At 32.2% G+C, this 21,063-nt stretch overlaps 2 protein-coding genes across 4 annotated transcripts in view; one reads left to right on the top strand and one right to left on the bottom strand.

The window, feature by feature from the left end:
- Positions 1 to 21,063, top strand: part of LOC128184443 (phenolphthiocerol/phthiocerol polyketide synthase subunit C-like) — a 54,419-nt gene that overhangs the window by 28,235 nt on the left and 5,121 nt on the right. The window contains exons 3-4 of the mRNA XM_052853898.1: positions 1,720 to 1,923; positions 2,037 to 2,218. Of these exons, the coding sequence (XP_052709858.1) occupies positions 1,720 to 1,923; positions 2,037 to 2,218 (386 nt within the window). The remainder of the gene's footprint in view (positions 1 to 1,719; positions 1,924 to 2,036; positions 2,219 to 21,063) is intronic.
- LOC128184445 (N-lysine methyltransferase KMT5A-like) lies at positions 5,347 to 20,280 on the bottom strand. Of its 3 annotated transcripts, none has more exons than XM_052853901.1 (9): positions 20,148 to 20,280; positions 13,129 to 13,191; positions 11,066 to 11,162; positions 9,828 to 9,987; positions 8,874 to 9,069; positions 8,548 to 8,619; positions 7,632 to 7,703; positions 7,060 to 7,137; positions 5,347 to 6,007 (listed from the first exon to the last, which is right to left on the bottom strand). In XM_052853901.1, exons 2-8 carry the CDS (start codon positions 13,156 to 13,158, stop codon positions 7,114 to 7,116), a joined length of 651 nt encoding a protein of 216 aa, XP_052709861.1. In that variant the 5' UTR covers positions 13,159 to 13,191; positions 20,148 to 20,280; the 3' UTR covers positions 5,347 to 6,007; positions 7,060 to 7,113. The 3 variants fall into 3 exon arrangements, with proteins under 3 accessions (XP_052709861.1, XP_052709859.1, XP_052709860.1); XM_052853899.1 differs by having other exon boundaries at positions 7,558 to 7,703; XM_052853900.1 differs by lacking the exon at positions 20,148 to 20,280 and adding an exon at positions 19,152 to 19,377 and having other exon boundaries at positions 7,558 to 7,703.

Genomic DNA, 21,063 nt, shown 5'->3' on the forward strand with positions numbered 1-21,063 from the left:
AACAATTCCTCTAATATCCCTATTATTTCTAATTAAAATCCCTAAGATCTCAGCGCATAATAAAAAAAGATATGGAGAAATGGGGTCACCTTGTCTACAGCCCCTTTGAAGATAAATATAGTCAGAAGTGAATCCATTTTGCAAAACACATGATTTGGCGCCATTGTAAAAGGTCTTTATCCATTTTTTTATAGATGGTCCAAATTTAAAAAAATCCAGTGTTTCAAAAATAAATTTCCAAGATATAGTATCAAATGCTTTTTCGAAGTCAATAAGCATTAATAAACCTGGTATTCTATGTACTTCAGTATAATTCATTAAATCATATATGAGTCTTATATTTTCTCCAATAAACCTTCCTTTGATAAAACCAGTTTGGTCTTTATTTATTAATTTGTCTAATAGTGACTTAATCCTATTAGCAATGCATCCTGATGCTATTTTATAAACAACATTTAGAAGACTTATTGGGCGCCAATTTTTTAGGAACTGTTTTTGTTTTCCAGCTTTCGGCAAGCAAGTTATGATTCCTAACTTATTTGGTTCTGTAAAATGCAGTAATTCGTTTGAGTTATTAATTGCTCTCGTAATAAAAGATCCAATATTATTCAAAAAAAATTTGAAAAATTCACTAGTGTATCCGTCAGGTCCTGGACTTTTATCATTTTTCATGTTTTTTAAAAAATTGAAAACTTCTGTGTTTGTAATAGGACCTTCGATATTTTCTGATTCCTCTTGATTTAGTTTAGGTATATTAAAGTCTTTCAGTTTTTCATGTATATTTTCTGTTTCTATTATGTCCTTTCTTGTATAAAGGTTCTCATAGAATGTCTTTGTTTCACTTAGAATTTCTTGTTGTTTTCTTATTACTGATCCATCGTCCTTCTCAATTAACAATATTTGTTTATTAATATAGTTTCTTGATTCTAGATTAGCAAAATATTTTGTTGGTTTTTCTCCCTGGTCTATCCAATTTGCTTTTGATCGTATACATTGACCTTTTAATCTAATATTCCTAATTTCTTCCAGTTCATTGTGTTTTTCCTCAAGTTGTTGACTAGAATCCTGAGTCAAATTCTGTTCTAGATTTAAAATTTCCTTTTTAAGCTTATCTTCTCTTTCAAGAGTTTTTTTTTTAATATAAGTTGAGTACGAGATAGTTTTTCACCGATAGTTACACCGATATATATTCCGTGTACGATTTGATATATTCGAAATACAGGTAAATATGTTACCTTGTTCTAAGAACTTCGAAAGTTTACATTAAATTTTCATTTCCACTCCTTACAGGTATAATTTACATGTGGTATTGTTAATTTTGATCTAAAGGATTAAGAATTTAGTACACGATAAAATGCTAGACAGGATTTTACATAACTTGTTTGATAATGTTTTGTATACAGTTCGGTGCACCGAGAGAATTTAAACTTTGCAACATAATTCCTTGTTAATATGAATAAGCGCGAAACGATAAACAGATAAACTTTTTAAATTAAACATTAAACCTGATAGGATTAATGCACGACGGGGTAAGATTAACCAACGATGGATACGTATATACGCCCGATACGATAGGATTGATTTACGATACGATATGATAGGATTGAAGAAAGTAACGTTGAGGGTACTGTAATCAATGAGGCATATTGGCTAACGGTTCATGGACCGGTTGTATTTATGTTGCGGATTTTTATGTCCGTTTAATTTCTCGTATTTTAGGTGCCATGAATCATGACTGGAACTCTCTTTTACGGTCAGCCAGAGGTGAATCTACAAACACTACAGTGACAGGCACTGACTCCAGTATACTTTCAGCAAGAATCGCTTATTTTTACAATCTGCTGGGTCCTGCAATTACACTTAACACTGCATGCTCGTCGTCTATGGTAGCTTTTCACATGGCTGCCCAAGCGCTCAAAAATGGTAGATATTTAAAAGTTGTAAAATAAGACAAGTGGAAATGTCAATAAATTTCAATATAAGTGGAGAAAAAACATGACAATAAAGTAAAAAACCCTTTTCTTTTTTTCATTCAGGAGAAATATCAATGGCTATCGCAGGTGGTGTCAGCTTTATCCTTGATCCGGACGTTTTTGTCAATTTATCATCAGCCAGAATGGCATCGCCCACTGGAAAGTGTCACACCTTCTCACAGAATGCTGATGGATACGCTCGAGGAGAGGGCTGTGGTATTGTCATAATGAAACGGCTCACTGATGTAACTAGTTTTTATTTCACCAGTACCGAAGATTAAAGTGAGCTTTTCTGATCATACGTTGTCCGTATGTCCGTCCGTCATAAGTATTTTCCCTCTCCGTCTTCTCGTTCAACTAAAGCATGTTTAATAATAACAATAGCTAGAAAGTAACTTAAACCCAAAACAACGATTGGGTCTTCCGTTAATTTCGAAAGTAAAGTTAGAATTCCATGTTAGAATCAGAGTTCTTCATCCAATAACAAAAGTAAGAACAACATAAAGACAAAAATAAACGAATAATTTTAAGTACGATTTAACAAAATACGAAAGATTTTAAGTAATAATTTACAATTATCTTTAATATTTCAAAAACAACTTAACAAAACAAATTCCGAATATGTTCGTGAGTGACTTAACAAGTATCGAATTCTTTTGGTCCAAATTAGTTTAACTTTGAACTTTAAACTAAGTTCTTAATCAATAGCGCGGAATGAAAAAAAAATTGAAAAAAGTCAAATTTTAAACCGAAATATATCTGTAATGCATCGTTCAATTTTTAAACGTATTTCAGTTTTAAATTTAGCCGTACAGTTCTTTTTTTTTGTCTCTATGATTGATAACAAATTATTGCTCAGAGAAGAGTTATCATCAAAGACTTTATAGCTCTCCTGGGCTGCGTTTTACAAATTAACTTACGACAAAGTCGTAAAAAAATTTCAGTCTCATAGAATGGTCTTTCATTAAAAAAATTACATAAAACCATTTATTTACAACTATTTTATTTTTCATAATTATATTCTACGGCCATTAGAATAAAACATTGATTAGTTTAGGGATTAATTAGCATTCAGTCATTTGGTCGTAAGTCGTAAGTTCTTTTGTAAAACGCAGCCCTGGCCCCTAAATTAAAGGGCCAGCCCCTTTATTTTGACGTCAAAAAAGAGCATTGTAAATGTAAACTTTTTTTGCTCAACAAGTGTTCAAGAATTGTTGATGGTTTTAGAAATATCTGAACAACTTAGGGGCCGACTCTTATTAGCTCTGTACCTGGGCCATCAACAAAAAGGTTATTGGTTAAAGATTGTTAGGAACTGAGAAACTTTTGCTGTACAGTGCTTTTCAAAATATCTTTCTTTTCTAGATATTATTGATCAAACTTTTGGCCCCTTCGAAACCCCTGAAAATATAACATTTGATTTCAGTATTGTAATGTATAGATAAGCAGCAGTATAATAAACATTTTTGCATCTATACTTAATCACAAATCATAGTTTAGGAAAAAAATATTATGAAATCATTTTAAAGCCCTCATGGTCCCCAATTTGAGAGGCCAGTCCCTAACGATATATAGAATCAAGAATGACTTTACCCAATACATGTATGTTCAAGAACGACTTAACTAATATCTATTTTTTTTGGCACGAGTTCCTTAAACTTTAATCTTAAAACTAGTTTCTTAACCAATAACGCTGAATAATTTTTTTTCGAAATAATCAATTTTGAATCCCTATATCTAACCCTACCCATCATGCTTTCCCCAAGAGAAAACTGTGTTTAGCTACCTTAAGATGATTTGTGTGTGTGTGTGGAGGGGGGGGGGGGGGGGGCTTTGATAACGGCATATATTACGAGACATGCTCAAATATTCGCTATCAATAAGCAGTCTTCTTGGACCCTAATTTGAGGGGTCAGCCCCTTTTACTTGATATCAAATTAAATGTCTCGAAAAAAGAACGATGTTTTGTTCAACAAGTGTTCAGGTATTGTTTACCGTTCAAGAGATATCTGAGGATGTTGCTAAAAAATTAGGAGAAAACAGTTTTAAAACAAACACAAGGTAGCTGGATCGCTTTTAAACTCGACACGAGATCGTGTGCCTAGATATAACCAGTGAGAGTGCGGTCGTCGATCCTAACACCGTCGACGAATGGAGAAAAAAACTCCTGCAAATTTTACAAAACTGCAGTTGATAGTGAAACCTTATAAAAAAAACCAATTAAATATTTAATATTTAAAACAATAAATTAAACAATATCGTTAAGGTGTAATATTCCTCTGCTATTAATTTTACCACACACACACACACACACACACATACTTGCATTATGCCGAAACTCACTACATCAGACTTTACACCTGAAATTCACTACACTATGTTCTAGTTGTGCTATTCAATATATATTAATATTTTTAAGTAATATAAGACATCTTTTTACTATTCTGCTATTTGAAATAGGCAAAATCTCTTTGTAAAAGTTTATGATTTTATACCTGATAGTCACTACATGAGGTCACATGACTCATTGTGAATACACACCAGAAACTCACTACAGTGTGTATTTCTTCCTAATTTACCCCAAAGTCAATGCATCTAGCTAGTCATGTGATCGATTGAAGATTCAAAGGAAATTTACCACATAAACCATTTATTACTGAACACACAGAGAGAGAGAGAGAGAGAGAGAGAGAGAGAGAGAGAGAGAGAGAGATCTAATAATTTCAGCAAGCTGCAAGACGAATTATTCTAATACTAATTCTAATACTCAGGCTAATCTAATCAATTCATTATGGTATACTCAAGATGCATATATTGTCAAATTTGTGGAGAACAATATATACTAAGTGAATTCTGGATAAATAAGATGAGACTGCATTTCACACTTTTCTCCACATATGCACGTTTTCTATTTAAACTACATTATATTTAGCACCAGACCCTAATTCGATACAAAGAATCTTATGTTAATTACATTTATAATTCAATTATGTAAATTCATTCAACATTTTATGTTATATGTATTGTAATTTAAAACATATACGAGACAGTAATATTTCTTGTCAAAGGACATGCACAGTCTAGTACCATTGCAACTTGTATGCTTTTATTAACTGTTTTTCCTATAAAAGACACTTTACACTTTCACTGTATGACTTAAATAATTAGGATTTCTTGCTAATTTTTACGCACCCTATCAAGACTGAATTTATAAGAAAATCTAATTGAATTGAAAAGTCTTCATGTGTGTTTCATTTCTTTAAAAACATATACTGTTTAAATTAAATAAATTCCTATTTGCCACTTGCTTTGTAAAATTTAAACCTGTGGACTTTGAACACTTCTTCAAACAAAACATAAATCAGCTGCAGAATCTTAATTATAATTCATTTTATTTTAGGATCAAACAACTTTAATCTAAAATTTAAAAGTACATAATTTCATAGCAATTCATGATATATGGAATTTTGTTTATGAATTCAAATAATTTCAATCAATTATTGACATTATCATGCATGATGCGTGCCCTTCTTTACATTTCTGATCATATTTTATCAATTAAAATATCAAATAATGTCTACCCATTTCTGCCATTTCAAAATGTTTCATGGAATAGGAAGTAGAATAACAGACAAAAAAATAAATGTACATTTGTATAAGCCAATAAGCATTTGTCACAATTGCATGCACCCTGTATTAAATTTAGATACTGGCATAATGTTATTAACAAATTGATAATACAGCCCAAACAGTATGCATTCGAACTTCATTACGGTAACATAATTATAACACATAGAAATTTAACGTTGCGACCACTTGGAATTTCATTTTCTGCAACTTCTCAGACGAGAGGTATTATGTTTTTGACAGCAAACTTCACATTGCGCCAAGTGAAGCCTGATAATGCCTTTTCCTTCCTAATGGCGTTTAAACAGTCAAGCTGACCAGGAGTTTTCCCTAGTTTGATAAAGTTATTAAACTGTCGCTCCAAGGATGCCTTTCTACAGCAGTCCATGTGTGACGTTGAACACTGACTGTGAAAAAAAAAAGATTTTATTATTTTAAAATTGCTGTATCTTTATCATATTTTTGTCATTAAGGTTATTTGTTCTTCAGCCCAATCAGTATAGTCTTTATTTAAAAATTGGTATCCTTCCTTTGAATGTTAAAACTGTATGAAATATAGTAAAAAGATATTCATTCATTCATTGTATCCAAGAATTTAAACAAGAGGCCCAGGGGCCACATCGCTCACATGAGCAACAATTGCCTTAATTCTGATCAAATTAGCATAACAGTATCAAAATATCTTGACAACTAAGTACAGTAAAAACTTGAAAATCTGCCAATTTTTATTCACCTCTTTATTTTTGGTAAATACCAAGCCCCTTTTGTTGTTGTACTTGTAAGGAGATTTTTCTTTATTCCTAAATACCCCCCCCCCCATTTTGTGGCACCACTTTTCGTTATGGAATCAGGGTTTCATCAGACTTAAATCTGCATAACCCGTGCTTTCACACTAAGTACTGAGTTTAGGACCGAAAACTTTCCCAGAATATTTTTAAAGATTTTCTCTATATATTCCTATGTAAAAATCCAAACCGCCATCACGGCCCCGCCCTACCACTACGGACTGTGATTTCGCAAACTTGAATTTACATAGTTACCCAAGGATGCCTCTACACAAGTTTAAGCCTTTCTGGCCAAATACTTTTAATAGTCTTAAAAAAGAAGATTTTTAAAGATTTTTTCTATATATTCCTATGTAAAACTTGATCTTCCAATTGTGGCCCCACCCTACACCCAGGGACTATGATTTGAACAAACTTGGATCTACACTACCTGAGGATGCTTCCATTTTAATTTGAGCTTTTCTGGCCTAATAGTTTTGAGAAAAAGATTTTTAAAGATTTTCTCTATATATAATTTATCCCCCATTGTAGCCCCACCCTACCCCCGGGACCATAATTTGATCAAACTTGAATCTACAATACCTAATTTATATGCAATTAAGTTACTGTCACTAATGGCAACTTGCAGGTGGTGTCCGTAAAAAGTTTTAAATTTATATAATCAAAGATAATACCTTGTCCTTGAGCCTCAGGTTTTGCACGGGGTGGGCATGATGATCTCTCTGTGCTTAGCTTTTTACTTTTACATGGAACTGCAATACAATATACAATGTTAATTACATCTCGATAAAAATTCACCTCAAGTAGCACAAAAGGTATGAAATTACACAGTATACACGATTTACTATTAACTAGAAAATGTAGTTAACTATGCTCTAAAACGACCATAACTTTTAACCTTACAGGACATCTTTGTAACGGTAACCTAGCCAACAAGCAATTACAGTGCATGTACATTATGTAATGTGTTGAATTACTTAAAGTACTTTGACCAAATAAAACCTCAGCTGGTTATGAAACTTACAGTGTAGTGTTTTATCCTAGATACATTATAAAAAAAAATTGGGAATAAAATACAAGTATGAGGTCAGAATGTCCAGTGTACGGGATTGCACAGTTGGCAGGTTGAACAGTGCACACCCTACTTATATTTGAAACATTTGTTGCAATACCTTCTACTTTAATAAGCTACCTAACTCTGGAATATTAAAAAAGATCTGGATCTAATCAACTGAATGAAAAGTACCTTCCATGGGGGATGCAGTGTTGGAATCATCATCAACTTCTTTTTCACTCTCTGTTTCAGTATCAATAGTTTCTATATTGAAGAAAAGACACATCAATAAACAGCCTTGAAAATTCTTGGGGAATAGACAGAAAATAAAAACATGATTTATAAACACACCTTTGTCAGCGAAATCAATTCCATCAAAGTCTGCTTTTTAAATGTGCATGATTAATGTATATTGAAAAGAAGACTCACTACGTGTGTGAAGATAATGTATATTGGCAAGGAAACTCACTACATATGTGTGGTAGTTATTAAGGAATAAGGAATCATTCTTTCAGTACATGTATTATGGGGTGATAATTTTGGTCGGGGCATGATCAAATCCAATGAAGCTCGAGGGCTTTATGATGGATTTGACAATTTCCAGCAGTTGTACAATTAAATATTTGAATATAAATAAGCAAACCCTGCTTGCGCCCAAATCATACGTTATTTGAATTTAATGGACTGTATAGTACAAAATCAACTGTGTTATCATATGTTATCACAAGCAAAAACACTGGAAATGTATATTGGCAAGGAAACTCACTACATGTGTGTGGTAATTTAAATGAATATGGACAAGGAGACTCACTACATGTGTGTGGTAATTTAAATGAATATGGACAAGGAAACTCACTACATGTGTGTGGTAATTTAAATGAATATGGACAAGGAAACTCACTACATGTGTAGTAAATGTACACTGGCGAAGAAATTCACTCATATGTGTGGGAAATGCATTCAAAATGGAAAGGAAATTCACCACATGTGCAGGAAATGTGTACCAGTATTTGTTATGACATATGTTACACATAAATATTAAATACATTTTAATACATGTACATGTATCAAATCAAAATGCACACTAGAAACATTAAGTAAAAGTAACCTTCATTGTTCTCCTCACTGTCCTGGTTGACATCAAATGGGTTATCATCAAATGGATTATCATCAGGTGAATCTTAAAGAGAACAATAGTTGTAACAATTTATTATTAAATTATATAGTATTTATTACTGTGCAGTTCTGAACTACATGTACTCTCGCGCAGTAAACTCAATATTATACAGGTTAAAAATTAATTGATTCACTGATTATACTAATTCTTGTTGTAAAAAACAATATGAAATGTTAAACAATGTGCATTTTTTTTTTAAATCCTTTTGACATTTAAATCCCATTAACACATCAACAATTATTAAAATTGTCACATACTTGTCGCCAAGGTAGGTTGGCTTCCCCATAATCATATCTTAACTCTTCTCCAGCTTTGATATCTCTATTTGCAAAGAGGCAGAGCATTGGATAATTCTCGGTAACCAAAAGGCGCATAACACAGTTATTCAACGGACTTCCGACTTCCTCGTCCTTTATATACTTCCCCTTTCTTTCAGTGTTAGTTGCATCAATGCTACAAACAAAAAAAGCAATTTTATAGATTTTTGCAGGGTTGCACCCGGTATTTAATGAAAATGAATTTACACATATATGTGTGAAAGTGGGACTGGTTTGATCATCGGTGGTTATATATAGCTCAGTTGGTAGAGTACATATCTAGTGATTCTGGATGCCCTGGTTCAAATCTCTGTTTGGCCGTCATTATATTTCCAATCCTGTTACGTATGCATAGTGTTATTTTAGTCATCAAGCAAAGATGTCAGAATGATTTATTCACTGAATTATAGTGTAATCATGGTAATAGAAAATACCTAATCATTGTATAAAACTTTTCATCTCATGCTCACTTTACTTTCCTTTATAAAGTGCAAATAGTTATACAGGATATCATTTTCATCTCCATATTTAGTTGAAATGTACGTAACAATGGTTTTTTGCCAACTCTCAGAACTCATAACCTGCTGCAAACACTGCAATTTCTAAAAACAAATTGCCAGGGTGGTGAGAATATTCAAACACAATTTTTTTTTATTAAATTCTAATTAATTTTCTGTCATCAAAATCTGACCTAAATTGTACAATTCCCAGCATCTAGTAAACTGTATATCGATATCAATTTCACATTCTCATAAGAACCAGAAAAAGTTGTATGACAAAAAATCTAAAATAGGTAAATAAAACAATTGTATCTCTCTCTCTCTCTCTCTCTCTCTCCTCTCCTCTCTCTCTCTCTCTCATAACAATCACAATAAATATATTATATTTGCTTACCACTTCAGACCATTCCACTTAGAGTAAAACATATAACTAGTATGTTTTATTTTGCGCTTCTTTTCTCTTTCTTCTGCTTCCTTGGGCACAATTCTCTCTCCAACATATTCTACCAAAAAGCTTCCTTTTGGAAAATTTTGAGTTGCAAAAACCCCATATCCTTAAAATAAGAAAAAAAATATTGGTGAATATTTTGCATTACATGATTGTACAGTGTGTTCACAAATCATGTACAAAACCTAATTTTTTTATAAATGCCTTTTATTATGGAATTATTTGTATAATTGTGATTATCAAATGCAAGGGGCTAAAATTGTTCCAGAAACTAATGACATTTTTCATTTAAGGATCTGCATAATCAAGGGAAACAAATGTGTGAAACTGAGTAGATTGGTACATAAAAACAAAGAAATGATACTATTTTCTATTACACTAGACTCTGACCCGTGCATGCACGGTTTGCCATATTGCATATGATATCGGACATTCACGAAATAGATACATCGACACACCATATTTACATAACCAAGCTTTAAGCCTACAATAATGCTATTAATTTCACTACACTCTGCTTAGTTAGAATAATCTAAATGTGTCTCGGGACAGGCCTTCACCACAGTTGAAATGCCTCTCATATACCCGTAATGTAGCAAAAAATTGCATAATCGCTTCGAAACGGTTTTGGAGAAAATTATTGAAGCTGCATTGTGATTAACAGTCAAATTATTCATAACAAACCATTTTGAGGCTGTAAATACATTTCTTCTAAAAATTTAATTCATATTAATGAAGAATTCAAACTTTTTTACCAATGTTTTTTACTCACTTCGAATTTACACAACATGTTGACATTCAAACTCTCAGGATATAGCAAATTTTCAATCAAATTTAAACATATGTGTATTATCGTTTCTGAGTTTATCCATGCAAGTGTGATATTGTTGAAACATAAACTAAAGAGCCTCCCGTGATTTAGCGTGAATGGAATGCACATGCGCAAGATTGTAGAATAAAAAAAATCCAGATGATTCCGGATTTTTATAAGGAATTTTCATTGATTATTAATAAGCGAAGCTTGATTGAGAAAAAATAAAAACAAACTGGTAATCTTCAAATACCAATGATGTTTAAAAAATAAAGAACAAAAGACAGTTCTCTTCTGATTTCTCGATATTAAAGCCCAAAAATTCGAGTCTTTTATTTTAATGTATAGTAGTAATAGATGTGTATCAACTCACCAATTCTTCTGTTGATCAATTCAACTTTTAATGCATCACAGTCCAGTTCAGAACGACACATAAATTCTGCCTCTCTTTTAGGGCTTATTCGTTGTTTCTAACACATAAATAAATTACTCATTAGAAAAAAGTTTTATTTCAAAATATGCAAAATTTGTCTTTTAAACTATCACATTGATTTTAAAATCAAATTATCTTAAGGCCTTCCATTTTGGTTTGCAAACTCCTTTTCAACTATTTCAAGATCAAAATAAAAACTTTATTAATATTACTTATATAATGCACACGGTAATAATCACTTGTCCGAATGGACAAGAAGGAAAAAAAGTTAATGTGGAGCCCTGACACCGTGCATACATAAAAAAAAATATATTACATACATAAATTAGAATGCTAATTTTACACAAACAGTCCCTGAAACATTCTACGTAAGCACACGCTGAACGGAATCTGGTGAACGCAAATGAAAGGTGAACGATGAGCGAAGGCAGAGTGCACATAAAGCGCTGAACGATGAACGATATTTGAACGCAAGATGAACGATTTATTCGGAGTGTCTCGATGGTTATCCTTACATTGTATTTTGACGGAAATCAGGAAAAACATGCTAATAAACTACACGTACAGTGCTGCTATCTTGAAAGTTGACAAAACAGTCCTATCCTATCGACTATCCTGCAAATAATATCTATCCTGTATTATCTTTAAAGTTATACCATACCATTTATGCATGTTTAGGAATAACAGTTAAATAAAACCAAATTTAAGACCATAATATTAATTTTATCAACAGATAATCGAGTAATGTAATGATAAAAATGTCTAAATAATACATAAAACCATTGTTAATCTATAAATTAACACACATTTATGTTTACTATCTTAAGTTGATCTGTTCAGTAAGACAGTTTATTGTCAAACATGGATATGTTTGTGATTTGGAATCGAAGGAATTATTATTTGAATCGTGAAAAATACACAAATACAATGTCTGTTTCTTATATTTATATATATATATATATATATATATATATATATATATATATATATATATATATATATATATATATATATATATATATATATGTCGAATCGTTAGTTGATTGAATTCTTCTGTTTTTAAACGACTGGACTGACTATCTTAAAATGAATCATTAAATATTATTTGTGTATCAATTTATTGCTGTATTGTGTAACATAAAATTTTCACAGTAACTGCATACTTAAGCCATTTTGGGATCAAAAAAAAAAATGCCTGTTTAGGAGAGTGATAAAAAACAGCAACAGCAAAAAACAGACCTGCTCAAGAATGTGTACTTTAAATTCCACGGATTAAATTCTAATTAAAATGATGCTTTATGTGTAATATTAGTTTCCTTTCACCTTAACGCAAGGTTTTTTTCCTCATTTTGCTGAGATCGATTCTTTCATTTTTGAAGTTCCGAATGAAAATGAATGAAAACGGACTGAATTCGAACGATAAGTGAACGGTGAACGATAAGTGAACAAAGGTGAACGCACAATGAGCGCTTTCTGAACGGTGTGCACAAAAGGAGCGGAGTGAAGAGTGCAAGTGAACGCACTGTGAGTGCACGGTGAGCGCACGGTGAATGCACGGTGAGCGCATGATGAATGCACGAAAAAATGGGAAAGTAGATGGTTTAAGGGACTGTAATACTTAATACTGTCGCATTGTTTTTTTTATTATCATAAATTTGATAAAACCATTGATTAATTCACTTTTCTGTTGTGATAATTTCACTAACAAACAAAACAGACCGAGCAAGTGATTTTGTTCAAATTGCTGATAAAACAATTTGAGCATATATTGTGACTGTATGACAATTATAGAAAACTTCAATATGTCACACTAAGCAAAAACAAGAATAAACATCTAAATATGAGAATTTGAGATATCACCGGTAAAATGTTTACTTAAAGAATGAGAGATATGCACACCCAAATAACTTTAACATATCAATGGTATTCGATACACATGTACTGTTGTTTGAAATATACCTTAAAAGTTCAACTGTATGTACAATGTTAAAAATTTCACTTACTGCAATTTCCCCCCTTGAATAAGCTGCCATCTTTTTAGTTGACTGCTTTATAACTTACATAAGCTAGAAAAAAGAAGAAGAAGAAGTTGTACATGAATGCCAATACAAATTAAAATGTGAGTTATATGAGATATGCCATACTTCATTAATGTGAGTTATGAGATATTATACTAAATGTATATATAAAGGTGGATAATTATTAACTTTTCACCTTAATTATTATTATCATTATCACCTCATGATGACTATTGATTTATCACATGAAATCCAATTCAGTGAAAATGTACATGATGTGTGTGGAAATGTATATGGACAAGGAAACTCACTACATGTGTGTGGTAATTTAAATGAATATGGACAAGGAAACTCACTACATGTGTGTGGAAAGGTATATTTGCAATGAAACTCACTACATGTGTGTGGTAATTTAAATGAATATGGACAAGGAGACTCACTACATGTGTGTAGGATTGTACAGGTAACTGTCGATAGCTGGAAGTCCATGGGTCCAAGGAAAAACTTTGAAGTTTCAAGAGTTCGAGTTTTCAAGAGTTCGGAATTTTCTGGGTTGACCAATGGGTTTTAAAATTAGTCTTACCGGATGTTATGATTAAGCCATTTAATTAGTGCTAACCTTACGCTCATGCTTAAACAACGTTTTCTTTTCAGTAAAATATACAGAACTGGATGTTTTTAAAACTAAATTCAAACAACTATAATTGAATAAATTCATAATATAATTATTTATTTTATGCATCATATTAAGACCAAATTGCTCAGTACTACTGGAGTGCGAGACGATTAACATGTCATAAATGTGATAACTAAGTATCACCCATTGTTCCCACCGTAAGGGTCCTTCACCAGCTTTAAGAACTTGTTCAGCAATATAATCATTACAATGACAATGATGCTGATAAGCATACTTTTAACAGTTTTATAATTCTAAAATTTGACCATGGCTCAATATTATCGTTTCATCTCAATTAATTTCTCATTTTCATTGCGTCTCCAAATTATCGTAAAACGGTTGTGATAATTATAGATTAGGTATTGGTATAGTCAGTTATCAAACAATTATCACCTTGCAGGACAAGTGCCGCCTGAACAAACAACTCGTGACACAAGTCCCGCGTCTAAGGTGTTATTTAGGTATAGCGCTTGGAGATACACGGAGACTTTGAGGTATCGAGAGTAAGAAACTATAGATCATGAACGGGACTGCAGTTTGACTTAGAGAGATCAAGCTAGGGTTTTCGAGAGATCAAGAGTTTGAGAAATCAATAGTAAATTTGCTTAGTTATATAGGGGAAAAAATCGGGACCCTAGACTCACTTCCAGCGATCAAGAACTTCGATCCAATCAAAGTTCGAGCCATTGAGAGTTACCTGTATATTGGCAATGAAACTCACTACATGTGTGTGGTAATTTAAATGAATATGGACAAGGAAACTCACTACATGTGTGTGGTAATTTAAATGAATATAGACAAGGAAACTCACTACATGTGTGTGGTAATTTAAATGAATATGGACAAGGAAACTCACTACTTGTGTGTGGTAATTTAAATGAATATGGACAAGAAACTCACTACATGTGTGTAGGAATGTACATTAATTGGCAATGAAACTCACTACATCTGTGAGGTGAATTTATACTGGTGTAATTGGGAAACTTGCTATATGTGTCTAGGAAATATATATTATATTGGCAAGAAAATTGACACTACATGTGCATATGAAATACATAAAATTGTTGGCAATGCAACCAACCATGGTAAATGTTGGTTGCACGAAAACTCATTACACAAGGTGGGTTGATTCACATGTATAAAATAATGTATATGTTATTCAATTGAAACTTACTGCACAAGATTGGTAAAGAGGCAACACACAGACCATGAATATCAGGCATTATTACATGATTGTCCACTAATGCGCCAAAAGTATGTCAATTTTTTGTTTTTCCCTATATATTTCATCGAAAACAAGACTTTTTTTTAAAAGGTTTTCAGGTCAGATTATTGGTCAGATTTTGAAGAAGTTGATATTGATTTCCAGCATAGTAGATTCAATTTCCACTTGTTGTCGTACATTAGTTTTTAAAATTTGAATATTTCAAACACAACACTGAGATAGTTTTTAAGAGCTCTACTATATATTTTTTGCAATGTATGAGCCGAAAAATCTTACTTTGAACTGTTTATATTAAATTTCAGTAATAGAAGGTTGGAAAAATATTCAAATAAGATGCAAAAAGAGCTAGAAAAATTCTTAATGTATCAATCCAAGTCTTTTCAATGTACATGGTCAAAGGGTTTCATTTTAACAATTCTAAAAAAAAAAAATTTCAATTAATATATGGTGAAAAGAAAAAATAAATTGACCTACTTTTGGCACCTGAGTGTACATACATGTATATGTCCCTGATTTCCTGAACTCAAGTATAATTTAAGCTGGTCGATTTGGGAAGGGGGGGTGCATAAAAAAAAAACATTAGAAAACCTCTTTATTTTTAACCATATGTAATTTACATCAGCTCTAGTTTTAAAAAAAAAGAAAAAGCAACCATCTGGTTCTTTTTGGGGGCAATCTCAAAATACAGGTATATTTTTCTATAGGAATATTTAGAGAATTTTCATTTTCCGCACTTCGTAGCAGATTTAAAAAAATACTACAATAGAGATTTTCTTTGAATTGTGATATCGCGATAAGCAATATCATTTTGAACCTTATATGTAAAAAATACTAAATTCAACCATCTAGTTTAAGTGAGGGTCATCTCAAAATATGAACAGTTGATAAATTTTGCTATATACATGTATTTTGGGTACATGTATTACAAATGTAGATTAATTGCTATGATGGATTCATTCAAAATGAAGCAAAATAACCCTGGAGATACCATCATTTAGTGTATACAATTTCAAAGGGTTACGATTTTTACTTTTTCTTTTTTCCTATATACTCCTACAAAGCTTCATTTTATCATAATGTCGACATATAAAGCAAGATCAATGGCAATGCTCACCTACCAAACCACAGAAAAATTGTTGAACAAAAATTGTTTATCATGTGTTTATTGTGTTCAATTTAATAAATGTCTATATCTATATAAAAATCATAAAAGGTTGAAATACACTGTATTTTACTCGATCAGAATGCACAAAAACATGAACCATGCAAACTAAAGTCAGCCTCAACCTTAAACCAGATGAGAATTGCGCAGATTAAACAACTCATTTTAAGGTTTAATTGATTAAAATTTTAGACAGAAAATTAGAAAGTAAAAATGCTCATATTCATAAATTGTCAGTCCAACCAAATTGAAATTAGACCATACAATTAGACAACTCATACATCATGTGCACACTACCGAGAGAGTTCTCCATACATGTATGTATTTGTTTTATCTCTGTAATATAAATAAAAAAGGCTCTTGTAATTTTTAAAACAACAATTTTGGTCAATACTAATATCAAATCTCCTCTTGCTTGATCTTAGATTCAGATAACCACAGACATAGTCTAAATGATGTACATGTAGCTAGCTGGGTGTTCAAGAAATAGACAACTAGACATGAACAATTCATGAATTACATGTATTACCATGATGACTTCAATCTAATGTTTCAACATGTGCCCTATTTGCAAAACATCCTTGTTTATTCACCTGCCATTTTTTATATGCATTGTTCCATCCAGATATACCACCCCCTCCCCATCTAGAATTTGAATTTTTCCTTTAAATGTACCACCCTCAAGTCATGAGATGAGCTGCTACAATCCCCTCCCCCTGAAATAGTTTTATTTGTTTGTGTCAGAGAGGAATTTAGTGTTTTTTGTTACCAATATTCTGGGTTGGATTTCTGCAGACTGCCCCCAATAGGCATTCCTGTATCTTGCTATAAAGTGATGTGAAACTCAGAAAGGGGCTTATTTTTAAGGCAATTTGATTCATCATCTGATAGTCTATAGAAAGATAGATTAAAGACTGGATGGTGCACCTTATTCCTTAACCACAGAAACTGTTTTTGATATCTATTTTTACTCTTTTTCTTCACTTGACTTTAACTTTTTAGCATCCGAATTATTATTAAGCTAGTCAGAAACTTCAACTTAAAAGTAAATGTCCCCTTAGGCTACCTCTTTTGTAATTTATAGTAAATCTTTAATTTTATTCATACAGTCGTTGACCAGTTCCGAATAGTTCATATGTTGAATAGCAAATAGTTATGGAAATAAAAGTTGGAGAAAAAATCATTACCTTTAATATAATACACTTATAATGCTTGTTTAAATTTTGCAGTAGTTTCATTTTTTGCGGTCATATACATGTACGTATTCAATACTACAGTCTTACATTAGTCAACCAATATTAAACTTTTGCTTTGCCAGGTCATTGCAACGTTATTATGTGCATAAAATAGTCTGTTGACGCCTTATATTTTCACATGTAACAAGATTTCTTCTATCAAAAGTTGTTTTGGTATTATTCTTACATACCCATATAAGCATGCAGGATATAAATTTTAGAAAATGCAGAAGGATGAAAAATCTTATGAAGCTGCCATTTTACAAATTTCAAAAACTCAATTTGTTTTGTATGTTTCAGGATTATATGAAGAAATAGATTAAAACAATTACTTCTGGAATTCATTAAATTTTCTTACTAAGTCTTAAATAAATCATATTGAACCACAGTAATGATAAATGGAGGTGCGGCAACTGTACGCCGACAAGATATTAGAATTTAGAAACTACATGTAGTCTAAAGTATTGTTATAGTGATCTTGTTTGTTAAATCCATGCAAATTAATTTAACTGTATAGGTTAAAAGAATTGCCAATAGCTGGTTGGTATGCATCAAACCTCTTTTTCAATAGGTTCAATTGATGGTGTTTAAATAGGGCTAAAACTTTTTATCTGCATTCGATTTCCATGGAAACAGCTATGCTATTCAGAACTTATTGATTTATTCGTAAATGGTAAAATGGCTTCCAATATAAGTTTTTAGGACAAAATTCTAAATAAAGCAATATTGCATTACTATCAGCAACAAGCATTCTGAGAGTATTGCATAAGCAATACACGTCCCCTACCGGTTTGTATTATTCTATGAAAGCTTCAAAGCACACAACTATTTCAGAGCTATTGTAAACGAGATGTCATGCTTTAATCAGAGATAAAAGAACAGAGGAAATTAAAACTATATAGTTGATATAGAAATTAAATAGGAAATAGGTAAAATAATACTCTTTATTTCATCTCCTGTAATTTCGCCAAGTCTATTCTGTATTCGCTGGTAAAAATTTGTGAAAACAATGCACTGTTATGCACAATATCATTTCTTACCGTCTTCTGTACCCCGAATCAAACCAAACAGTTAAACAGCCCAACCCGACAACGAACCCGATTGTAATAATAATACAAAAAAACCCTGCCGATTAAATTTACAACACAATGCTTGACACTATTTTATAGAATTCATTTGTTTGTTAGAAATGATAAATGGAATGGTACAGGAAAAGGAATGGTACAAGTAACGCACAGTATACTGACTACATACTGACCTCGTTTATTCAGTTACACACCGAACCCGATAACGAACCCGAACATTAAAAAATTGGAATATAAAAATTAATTTTCTCGAAAATATGTCAATCAGACTCTACAAAAGTGTAAACTTGATCTGTAGTTTGACATTTTGAAGCTGTTCAGCAAGTTTCATATTATTCCTCAAATGCATAAAGAAAAAAAGTGTGGAAAACTGAAGTGGGACAGACAGACGGACTGACGGACGGACAGACAGACGGACGGACGGACGGACGGACGGACAGACGGACTGACGGACGCAGAGGAAAGCTATAGTCCCCTCCGGTGAAACCGGTAGGGGACTAATAATATAGCGTACATCAACCAAAGAGAAAAAAAAGATTTCAAAACAACACCCAGGAACATTTAAAGCACCGCCAAATCTATACCCTATTCAGTAATGGTCATTCTATAGAAAGAATAATCTTACCGTGACCAGGCTACGCTCAGGTCACAGTAAGAATTCGTCCCATATACTTGCAATGTAGCAGCTGCAAAGCGGATCTGCTTCGCATCGACTTTAAGTCTGTTAAAAACAATCTGCAGGGGTAAAACACAGCATTTATATTACAAACCTTTTTGAAAATGCATATGTAATTAAGTCCACAAAATATTCATTATTAATATAATGGGTCATACAAAGGCATTTGTTAATATATCTGTGGTAGAGTCAGGTATATTGCATTCCTACTAGCTCTGGCTAGTGGGTTAACCCTTTATCTCGCTCGGTAGAGTGCTTGACTGGCGTGCCAGAGGACCCTGGTTCAAACCCCAGCAGAGGCAAAAAGTGTCTCTGTTTGAATTTGCCTGCCATTTTGCACTCGAAATATCTCGGATTTTATCATTAACATGGCGACCAGTGATTTCATTGCCAAAACCGTTAATGTGGTAAAATGGGATTATAAATGAGCAACATTGTAGGCATTTGAGACCAATCAAATGAAAATATAGGCAAGATACAACCGAGATATTTCTTTTTTCATTTGCTACTAAGAATGACAGTAAAGGGCACAAATTCTATCATTTAACCGGGTTAGTTGGACATGTGTCATTTTAAGAAAAGACCATTCTATCTAGTCAATCGACGGTAATAATTATTGTTTATCATTGCATTGCATCGATTTCGTTGATCAAAATCATACTAATATGTTTCAAACATTTCTCATTTATTTAGCAAAATAATTTTATGAAAATAATACAAGAAAAAAAGACATGTGTTATTTAAAATGTCAATTTTTAAAAAAAAAAAAGTGTTATAACCAAGCTATGTAGCTAAATTAGGAGATTGTGCTGGACTTGATCACGTTACATTACAAGTGCAGCTGTTAAACACATGCACATGCTGACGAAACGCAGAGAGGTTCTACACTTGTTCACACGTTCAACTTCTCCTACAAGATTGTCACTAATTATTCAAACGACTTACAGTTCTTGCGTAGCTTCTTTTCCTTTTTGGGGGGCTGTAGTAATTCGTATAAAGCATGCAGGATGGAGGGGTTTGTTTTGTGACATTTTTTTTACCGGATATGTCGCGTCGTAACACTGTCAGGTCAAGTCGTACACAGACCAATTCGTATACAGGTCAACTCGTATACAAAGAATTGTTCTCATATGTATTACAGGCACTCAAATCAATAAACTTCAATTTTAAAAAAAAGAGGTAAACTTCAATGAATTTGAAAATGAAGCAGAGTAAAATTGTTTAAATAATTACCTTGTTAAAGAATATTTTTTTTACTTTTGGAGAGTGTTTACAAGATTCAGTATTTATTTAGCTCTCTTGTAGGTTTTTTGTTTTTGTTTTACAAATTTGCATTGATGTCATTAATTATGAGGATGAATATGGTGTAAAAATTGATCCCGAAAGATTTGGGGGGGGGGGGGGGGTATTGTTTTTATAATGATTTATTAAATTTTAAAATGAAAAAAAAAATGAGTTTCCTCATGGGGATCAAACTTCATATATATCTACATATAGGATCTTTCCTTAAACTTATTAGAACCATTTCTTTGTATCAATGTAATGAAAGATAAATAAGGGTGCAAATGATAATAATAATAATAAAAAAAAAAAGATTTAGAGAGTTTTCTAAGTGATTTACTGCATGTATTAAATTTTAAACATTAAATTAAAAATTATTGGTTTCCTTATGGGGGTGTAATTTCTTAATAAAAGGGTTTTCCTCAAACTAATGCTGATTATTTGTTTGTAATAATGTCATAAGGGGGAATTAGGGTGTACATTCTGGTCCTGAAAGATGCATGTGGTTTCCTAAATGTTTAACTATACCTGTCAGATCTTTCAACGATAAAAAGAAAATAATGTGTTTCCTCATATGGGT

The sequence above is a fragment of the Crassostrea angulata genome, chromosome 5 (assembly GCF_025612915.1).
Source record: "Crassostrea angulata isolate pt1a10 chromosome 5, ASM2561291v2, whole genome shotgun sequence".
NCBI classification, from domain to species: domain Eukaryota; kingdom Metazoa; phylum Mollusca; class Bivalvia; order Ostreida; family Ostreidae; genus Magallana; species Magallana angulata.

Excerpts from the sequence above, each read along its gene's own strand:
- LOC128184445 (XM_052853899.1), bottom strand. The coding sequence starts at position 13,158 with ATGGCAGCTTATTCAAGGGGGGAAATTGCA. Across the intron at positions 11,163-13,128 it reads ATTCAAGGGGGGAAATTGCA|AAACAACGAATAAGCCCTAA; the intron begins GTAAGTGAAATT and ends TTTATGTGTTAG. Across the intron at positions 8,620-8,873 it reads CCAACCTACCTTGGCGACAA|ATTCACCTGATGATAATCCA; the intron begins GTATGTGACAAT and ends GTTCTCTTTAAG.